Source organism: Sceloporus occidentalis, unplaced genomic scaffold, assembly GCF_023333645.1.
Source record: "Sceloporus occidentalis isolate IW3139 unplaced genomic scaffold, rSceOcc1.0.p SCAF_1, whole genome shotgun sequence".
Taxonomy (NCBI): Eukaryota; Metazoa; Chordata; class Lepidosauria; order Squamata; family Phrynosomatidae; genus Sceloporus; species Sceloporus occidentalis.
In genome coordinates, this window is record NW_028316981.1 from 207,799,597 (window position 1) to 207,809,470 (window position 9,874).

The 9,874-nt window shown below is 45.9% G+C and overlaps 1 protein-coding gene across 4 annotated transcripts in view; it reads right to left on the reverse strand.

Moving 5' to 3' along the window:
* PIGG (phosphatidylinositol glycan anchor biosynthesis class G (EMM blood group)) overlaps window positions 1–8,987 on the reverse strand; it is a 118,767-nt gene extending 109,780 nt beyond the window's left edge. For 2 of the 4 annotated variants that reach the window (XM_089488678.1, XM_089488677.1), the window contains exons 1-2: window positions 8,607–8,913; window positions 3,596–3,801 (exon numbers count right to left, since the gene is read on the reverse strand). In XM_089488678.1, coding sequence (XP_089344804.1) covers window positions 3,596–3,801; window positions 8,607–8,757 — 357 coding nt within the window. In that variant the 5' untranslated portion in view covers window positions 8,758–8,913. Of the gene's footprint in view, window positions 1–3,595; window positions 3,802–3,885; window positions 3,964–8,606 lie in introns of those variants that run through there. The other 2 variants (XM_089488680.1, XM_089488679.1) reach the window with 2 other exon arrangements.
* Between the last annotated feature and the right edge of the window lie 887 nt (window positions 8,988–9,874).

Sequence of the window (9,874 nt, forward strand, 5' to 3'; positions counted from 1 at the left end):
CCAAGGTTTAGCTAAACTAGTTGAGCTAGTTCCAAAACATTTGGAGGCCTTAGGTTGGGAAAGACTGCTGTAGCATGTACAACTAACCAAAGCAGGGGTTCTTTTATATTGGGAGCAGGTTGTTTATTTATTTGTTTTGTTTTTATCCCGCCTTTCTCCGAAGTTGGGACCCAAGGCGGCTCTTAAGATCTTGAATCTAAAACTTCATGGCTCTGAATGCCTGCAGCCAAGTGGGGAGGGTAGAATGAAAACATAATCCCTACAAGCAGATGACTTCTGGTTGCCTCCTGTACTGAGTATCATATAGACTCGACTATACATCGACTTCATGTATAAGTCGAGGGCAGGTTTTGAGACTAAATTTATGGCTTTTGATATGAACTGTGGATAAGTCAGGGGTAAAACTTAGAGGCTGGAACAAAAGATCTAAAGGATGAAGTAACAGAAAACAATGCAAAAAAATTACAAAATTCCAGCAGGCATGTTTGTGCTTATATTACAGGCTGGATGGATGAGAGAATAGTCAATACAATACTTACATTGACCTGTGAATAAGTGGACTCAATTGTTTTGACATTTGGATTTTTTTTCAAATTTTTGACTAAAATTTCTAAACATATACATGAGTATATACAGTATACTCTCAGAAAACAAACGGTCTGTGTTCGTTGTGTTGCAGTGCTGAATGGCAGGATGAGCAGCAGGTCAAGGGCTGGAGAAGTAACTGAAATCAGACATTAATACAGGGCTGGCCACAAGAAAAACCCAAAGTCTATATTGTGACAAAGTCTTTAATAGGAAAATCAAAAAGGCACAAAATCTCTCTGTGTGATCTTTCAAAAGCACATGTTTCTAGACTGGCCTCTACAGGTTAATGGTTACTCCACCTCAGACATCAAAAGGGCTGCCAGACCCAAAAAAACCCATAGGAGTGAAGACAACCACCCAAAGGGAAGGTATGCTTACCATATATCAAAGGAGTCACAGACAGAATAAGGGAACTGGTGAGGAAACAAAACCTCCAGATGAACTACAAACCAACCAAGAAAATCCAGCAAATGCTGTGCTCAGCAAAGGACAGGGGACTCTCACAGCCACAGAAGTTTACCACATACCATGCAGCTACAGCCAAGTCTACATAGGGACCACCAAACACAGTGTTCAAACATGAATCAAGGAACACCAGTGACACTGCAGACTGAGCCAGCCAGAAAAATCAGCAGTAGCAGAACATGTTAAAATCTGCCCTTGGCATACGCAGGGAATCTGTTCTGGATCCCCCCACGTAAGGCAAATTTCACATATGCTGGAGTCACGTTGAGTTGAATGGCAGCACACTCCTGCCATTTTGTCCCTCACCTCTCACTTTCTGTGTAAGCTTATAACTGCGTACATTGAGGTCGTATATGCCAAGGGCACACTGTATAAACATCCTGGGCATCAAATGCTGTTTCAAAACACTGAAATTCTGGACCATGCCAACAACAGGTCAGAATGCACAGGGAAGATATTCAAATCCATAAACACCTGGAGAATTTCAACAGGAAAGAAGAAACCCTTAAAGTGAACAAAGATGGTGTACAGACCGCCCCTTTGGGGTGGCCTGCACCTGCCCCTTTCCCCGACGGATTGGGGCCTCAGCTGCCGCAGCAGCAGCCCTGAGGCCCTGATCCGCCGCTTTTCCTGGCCGTGGGGAAGTGGCAAAAGGCCGCTTCTCTGCAGCCTGGAAAGGAGTGTCCTTCGTGCTTCATGGCCCATGGACACCTCGACAGCAGCGGGGAACAAGAGAAAGGGCCCCCCTTTCTCCTTTGTGTCGCTGGCGCAGCTGTGTAAAGGCTGCGCCAGCAACACAAACAAAGGAAGGAACTCTGTTTCGGAGCTCCTTCCAGCGCCACTGAAAGGGCGCCACATACGCCCTTCAGCGGCGCCAAGACATCATGTTCACGCTGCCCCATTTGGAGGTGGCATGGCCATGACGTTGTAATGGCAGCGTTCATGTACCCATTGCCACAACGTACCCATTACAATGTACTAGGGTTGCAGGGCGTCTGGAAAGGACATCCCGAGGCAACCCCAGTACACGTGCAGACCAGCGCACAGCGCCGGTCTGTACAGCGCCATAGTTTGGCTACCAGTCATGAAAAACAGCAAAATCAAGGCTCAGCAAATGAAAATGAAAATCACCCACGGTGAGAAGGATTCCCAGTAGACAATGGGTCACTGAGCACAGTGGACCCTTGTTATACGCTGAGGTTTGGTTCCAAGATCCCCCGTGTATAACAAAATCCATGGATGCTCAAGTCCCATTAAATGTAATGACATAGCAAAATGGTGTCCCTTGTGAAAAATGGAAAATCAAGGTTTGATATTTGAAATTTATACTTTTTTGGAACATTTTCAAACCGTGTATGCTTGAATCTCTTCTAGAACACAGCCTTATAGCCCGAGAAACCCACAAAAAACACTGGGAGACCTTGGGCAAGTCACATGGGTCTCAGCCTCAGGGTCAGGCAGTGGTAACCCTGCTCTGAACAAACTTCACCAAAAAAAAAAAACCCTGTGATAGATTCGCCCTAGGGTAGCCATAAGTGGGAAATTACTTGAAGGCAGGCAACAATGCTAAACAGTACAGGGTGCCCTTGAAACCAATTTATAAAGTAAGTGGTTGCCTCTGGAGCTTCCAGGAGCAGCAATCCACATTCTTCTTTGGGCTGCAAAAGGATCAGTCTAAGGATACTGGAAGTGTAGAGGGCCACATAAATTCCTTGATGGGCCCAATATGGCCACAAGGCTCCACTTTGCCCACCTCAGAAAACAAAGTTCTTGCTGAATATATAACCATCATCTGAACTCTGAACTCAGTGCCTACACATATTTAATACAAATTCATTATCAGTAGTTATGATCATTATGCATCTCTTTTGCAAAAGACAAAGCTTCCAACTTCAACCAGACTACAAAACCGTTTTTAAGTGCCTTTGCTACAAAACAAACACAAACAACTAAACTAAAGGATAAGGTCCAAAGAATTAATATGAACATGAAGACACAGCCAAATAAATAGAGTACTGCTAATTTTCTTTGCTACTGCTCCTGAAGAATAGACAAGCCTGTTCAAAGGCAGGACAAACTCTTCAAAGATGGGAACTGCTTAGGAAAAGGCAGCTATCCAAATTATCTCATGCATATACACACCTATAATTCAGTTTCTGACTTAAAACTAAAATGGAAGCAGATGTAAGGAATGAGCAAATCCAGCACTGCCTCTGATTGGTTTCAGCATAAGCTTTCGTGGAAATCAGTCAACGTCTTCAGCTGTACCATGGATTGACATCCATAAAAGCATGTGCTGAAGGTGAAGAGGTAGTCTCAAAGATACTGCTAAAGTACTTCATTCCTGCTCCCTTCCGGTTTATACTGAAACAGACAAAAACAACTCTCTCTTTGAAAAACACTGGCTTAAAATTACTGTGGTTCTAAACCGGAAAGTCTCCCCAACGAAGCAGAGGAAAAAGAACTCAATCTAAGCCACTCCTAAAGTGGAAAAAGAAATCAAGTAAATATCTGTTATGAGATACTGGATACCAGAACTTACTTTAATTCGAGGCATAGTGACTGTAGGCGGCTTTGCTTCTGCAATAAAACTATGCGATGCTCCTCTTTCAATCATCTGTGTTGTAAAGGGCATGAACAGTTTCCCTTTCGAACCAAAAACAAAGTCATCTCTTAGTGCGTCGATTAGAACTATGACTGCTTTTTTAAACAGAGGAGGTGGGATCTTGGTCCAGTTGGAAGACAATCCTAAATATACACAAGGAACATACAAATCATCAGTCAGTATTCAATCAAAATACCAGCATCAATGCGCTCTCACTTCTTACAAACCTGTTTAGAGGCATGGATCAACAAGTACAGCTTCCATGGTATCATGGGTGACCAGGGTTTTGTTGACTGGGAATCAACACGTGGGGAAACCCCACTAATTCAATGGATCTACTCTAGACAGGACTAATAACAGGATTTAAGACAGAAGTTGTTAAGAGCCACGTTTGTTCTGCAATACTTTCCCTACTTTTGTGCAGAGAAGAGCAAGGCTGCTAAAAGAATAGACTCAGTATATGCATAACAGCACTTCTAACAGATTCTCACACACTATAAGAAATAATAACTGGCTGCCAAATTCAGCAGCAATTTATAGATCTCATGAAAGGAAAAATAAGGCACAAATCCTGCGCAAATTTATGTGCAGGCAAATCTTCCTGAACACAGAAGGAATTATTAATGAGTAAAAAGACACAGGGACGGGACTGCTGTTGATACGAAAGAAATGAAAATAGCAATTGTTGAACAGCAAATCTAGCATAGACTAGACTCTGAGATGCAGCCTTTTGTTTCTGTGAAGGACCACATGAACAAATGGCTTAATCCAACGTTAATAAGCCACAGCATAAAGTGTTTTGTGGCATATCACTGCCACAAACACACAAAAGTGTTTGTGCCAGTGTTAAAGTTGACCACAGAGTTGCATTGGAGGACCTACAAAGGCCTAGCGGAGTGTCCTCTCTAGGAATCTCTAGGTCTTTCAGTGGGACTTTTAAACTTGACCATAGAGTTGCACTGGAGGACCTACAAAGGCCTAGTGGAGTGTCCTCTCTAGGAATCTCTAGGTCTTTCAGTGGGACTTTTAAACTTGACCATAGAGTTGCACTGGAGGACGTACAAAGGCCTAGTGGAGTGTCCTCTCTAGGAATCACTAGGTCTTTCAGTGGGACTTTTAGGTAAACTTGACCATAGAGTTGCACTGGAGGACCTACAAAGGCCTAGCGGAGTGTCCTTTCTAGGAATCTCTAGGTCTTTCAGTGGGACTTTTAAACTTGACCATAGAGTTGCACTGGTGGACCCACAAAGGCCTAGCAGAGTGTCCTCTCTAGGAATCTCTAGGTCTTTCAGTGGGACTTTTAAACTTGACCATAGAGTTGCACTGGTGGACCCACAAAGGCCTAGCAGAGTGTCCTCTCTAGGAATCTCTAGGTCTTTCAGTGGGACTTTTAAACTTGACCATAGAGTTGCACTGGTGGACCCACAAAGGCCTAGCAGAGTGTCCTCTCTAGGAATCTCTAGGTCTTTCAGTGGGACTTTTAAACTTGACCATAGAGTTGCACTGGAGGACCTACAAAGGCCTAGCGGAGTGTCCTCTCTAGGAATCTCTAGGTCTTTCAGTGGGACTTTTAAACTTGACCATAGAGTTGCACTGGAGGACCTACAAAGGCCTAGCGGAGTGTCCTCTCTAGGAATCTCTAGGTCTTTCAGTGGGACTTTTAAACTTGACCATAGAGTTGCACTGGAGGACCTACAAAGGCCTAGTGGAGTGTCCTCTCTAGGAATCTCTAGGTCTTTCAGTGGGACTTTTAAACTTGACCATAGAGTTGCACTGGAGGACCTACAAAGGCCTAGTGGAGTGTCCTCTCTAGGAATCTCTAGGTCTTTCAGTGGGACTTTTAAACTTGACCATAGAGTTGCACTGGAGGACCTACAAAGGCCTAGTGGAGTGTCCTCTCTAGGAATCTCTAGGTCTTTCAGTGGGACTTTTAAACTTGACCATAGAGTTGCACTGGAGGACCTACAAAGGCCTAGTGGAGTGTCCTCTCTAGGAATCTCTAGGTCTTTCAGTGGGACTTTTAAACTTGACCATAGAGTTGCACTGGAGGACCTACAAAGGCCTAGCGGAGTGTCCTCTCTAGGAATCTCTAGGTCTTTCAGTGGGACTTTTAAACTTGACCATAGAGTTGCACTGGAGGACCTACAAAGGCCTAGTGGAGTGTCCTCTCTAGGAATCTCTAGGTCTTTCAGTGGGACTTTTAGGTAAACTTGACCATAGAGTTGCATTGGAGGACCTACAAAGGCCTAGCGGAGTGTCCTTTCTAGGAATCTCTAGGTCTTTCAGTGGGACTTTTAAACTTGACCACAGAGTTGCACTGGTGGACCCACAAAGGCCTAGCAGAGTGTCCTCTCTAGGAATCTCTAGGTCTTTCAGTGGGACTTTTAAACTTGACCATAGAGTTGCACTGGTGGACCCACAAAGGCCTAGCAGAGTGTCCTCTCTAGGAATCTCTAGGTCTTTCAGTGGGACTTTTAAACTTGACCATAGAGTTGCACTGGAGGACCTACAAAGGCCTAGTGGAGTGTCCTCTCTAGGAATCTCTAGGTCTTTCAGTGGGACTTTTAAACTTGACCATAGAGTTGCACTGGAGGACCTACAAAGGCCTAGCGGAGTGTCCTCTCTAGGAATCTCTAGGTCTTTCAGTGGGACTTTTAAACTTGACCATAGAGTTGCACTGGAGGACCTACAAAGGCCTAGTGGAGTGTCCTCTCTAGGAATCTCTAGGTCTTTCAGTGGGACTTTTAGGTAAACTTGACCATAGAGTTGCATTGGAGGACCTACAAAGGCCTAGCGGAGTGTCCTTTCTAGGAATCTCTAGGTCTTTCAGTGGGACTTTTAAACTTGACCACAGAGTTGCACTGGTGGACCTACAAAGGCCTAGCAGAGTGTCCTCTCTAGGAATCTCTAGGTCTTTCAGTGGGACTTTTAAACTTGACCACAGAGTTGCATTGGAGGACCTACAAAGGCCTAGCAGAGTGTCCTCTCTAGGAATCTCTAGGTCTTTCAGTGGGACTTTTAGGTAAACTTGACCACAGAGTTGCATTGGAGGACCTACAAATGCCTAGCGGAGTGTCCTTTCTAGGAATCTCTAGGTCTTTCAGTGGGACTTTTAGGTAAACTTGACCATAGAGTTGCATTGGAGGACCTACAAAGGCCTAGCGGAGTGTCCTCTCTAGGAATCTCTAGGTCTTTCAGTGGGACTTTTAAACTTGACCATAGAGTTGCACTGGAGGACCTACAAAGGCCTAGTGGAGTGTCCTCTCTAGGAATCTCTAGGTCTTTCAGTGGGACTTTTAAACTTGACCATAGAGTTGCACTGGAGGACCTACAAAGGCCTAGTGGAGTGTCCTCTCTAGGAATCTCTAGGTCTTTCAGTGGGACTTTTAAACTTGACCATAGAGTTGCACTGGAGGACCTACAAAGGCCTAGCGGAGTGTCCTCTCTAGGAATCTCTAGGTCTTTCAGTGGGACTTTTAAACTTGACCATAGAGTTGCACTGGAGGACCTACAAAGGCCTAGTGGAGTGTCCTCTCTAGGAATCTCTAGGTCTTTCAGTGGGACTTTTAGGTAAACTTGACCATAGAGTTGCATTGGAGGACCTACAAAGGCCTAGCGGAGTGTCCTTTCTAGGAATCTCTAGGTCTTTCAGTGGGACTTTTAAACTTGACCACAGAGTTGCACTGGTGGACCCACAAAGGCCTAGCAGAGTGTCCTCTCTAGGAATCTCTAGGTCTTTCAGTGGGACTTTTAAACTTGACCATAGAGTTGCACTGGTGGACCCACAAAGGCCTAGCAGAGTGTCCTCTCTAGGAATCTCTAGGTCTTTCAGTGGGACTTTTAAACTTGACCATAGAGTTGCACTGGAGGACCTACAAAGGCCTAGCGGAGTGTCCTCTCTAGGAATCTCTAGGTCTTTCAGTGGGACTTTTAAACTTGACCATAGAGTTGCACTGGAGGACCTACAAAGGCCTAGTGGAGTGTCCTCTCTAGGAATCTCTAGGTCTTTCAGTGGGACTTTTAGGTAAACTTGACCATAGAGTTGCATTGGAGGACCTACAAAGGCCTAGCGGAGTGTCCTTTCTAGGAATCTCTAGGTCTTTCAGTGGGACTTTTAAACTTGACCACAGAGTTGCACTGGTGGACCTACAAAGGCCTAGCAGAGTGTCCTCTCTAGGAATCTCTAGGTCTTTCAGTGGGACTTTTAAACTTGACCACAGAGTTGCATTGGAGGACCTACAAAGGCCTAGCAGAGTGTCCTCTCTAGGAATCTCTAGGTCTTTCAGTGGGACTTTTAGGTAAACTTGACCACAGAGTTGCATTGGAGGACCTACAAAGGCCTAGCGGAGTGTCCTCTCTAGGAATCTCTAGGTCTTTCAGTGGGACTTTTAAACTTGACCATAGAGTTGCACTGGAGGACCTACAAAGGCCTAGCAGAGTGTCCTCTCTAGGAATCTCTAGGTCTTTCAGTGGGACTTTTAGGTAAACTTGACCATAGAGTTGCATTGGAGGACCTACAAAGGCCTAGCGGAGTGTCCTCTCTAGGAATCTCTAGGTCTTTCAGTGGGACTTTTAAACTTGACCATAGAGTTGCACTGGAGGACCTACAAAGGCCTAGCAGAGTGTCCTCTCTAGGAATCTCTAGGTCTTTCAGTGGGACTTTTAAACTTGACCATAGAGTTGCACTGGTGGACCCACAAAGGCCTAGCAGAGTGTCCTCTCTAGGAATCTCTAGGTCTTTCAGTGGGACTTTTAGTTAAGGTTGACCATAGAGTTGCTCTACAGATTCCTAGAGAGAACATATTGATCAAACCGGTGAATAATCAAAGCCGCCAATATGGAGGGACGAGTGTAGTTTTCATTCCTCAGCCAGAGAGCTGTGGTGCCGCCACAACAGACTACAACTCCCATGATCCTTTAGCACTGTGAAAGCGTTGTCACGCCTTACCTGCGGGCGGGGGCTCCGGAGGCGGGTGCTGGGCTGCAGAGGAGGCCCCGCTCCTCACTGGCACCGGGAAGAAGCCCCGGAGGAACAGCCCGGCCCCCAGCGCCTGGACCAGGAGCCCCGCGGCGGCCAGGAAGCCCGAGCGCAGCCGCATCCTCCGCTCCAGGTGAGCAATGATGCCTCTCTCAGGTGGGCCCCTGCTCACCTGTGCCCCGGCGGCCGAGGAGGAGGGCGGGCCAATGCGAAGAGCCGGCCAATGAGGGGACGCGCTCCTCCCCAGCCTTACGCCGCCATTGGCTGAGGTCTGACCAATCACCTCCCGAAGCGGCTTCCGGTACAAGGCTCCCAGGGAACGCACAACATGGAGGCCAAAACAGCGCAGAGTGGGGACTACATTTCCCAGAGAGCACCGCGAGGCCATAAATAAATAAATAAATAAATAAATTGCTGCTGCTGCTGTTGTTGTTGTTGTTGTGTGTCTTCAAGTCATGTCTGACTTATGGCGACTGTAAAGTCAACCTATCATGGCAAATTTCTTCAGAGGAGGTTTGCCATGGCCTTTCCCTGAGGCTGAGAGAGTGTGACACACACCCAAGGTCAACCAGGCTGCATTTGCATTGCAGATGTAATCCAGTTTCACACAGCTTGAACTGCTATGGCTCAGTGCTATGGAATTCTGGGAACTGTAGTTTGTTGTGGCGCCAGACAGAGAAGGCTAAATGTCTCACAGAACCACAGTTCCCAGAATTCCATAGCACTGAGCCATGGCAGTTAATGCGGTGTCAAACTGGATTACATCTGCAGTGCGCGGATGCAGCCCCAGAGGGGCACCCAAAGCACTATACCACACTGGCTCTTGTTGGCCATACAGCAAAGTACAACAACATCCAAAATCCACAAAATAGAGATAACGTTTTGGGCCCAACCAAAACGCACAACACACATGTTGCAAGTTTTTGAAGCTCCATTGGCTTCTTCATAGGCAAAAGGTGTTAAAAACTATACAGGAATAAGAAAGAAAAACGTTGATGGTGTTAGTCATAAGCTAACATTTCTTCCTCCTGTGTGGTTTTTAACACCTTTTGTCTGATGAAGAAGCCAGTGGAGCTTCGAAAGCTTACAACATGTATATTGTGCGTTTTGGGTGCGTAATATGCATAGTGCAATAAAGGCATTGTGGTTTTGCGGATTTTGGATGTTATTGTGGTTGTAGTCGCTGTGGGTGAATATGGAAGACGTTCAAGAGTCTTTCATGCATGCACTGCCCTCTG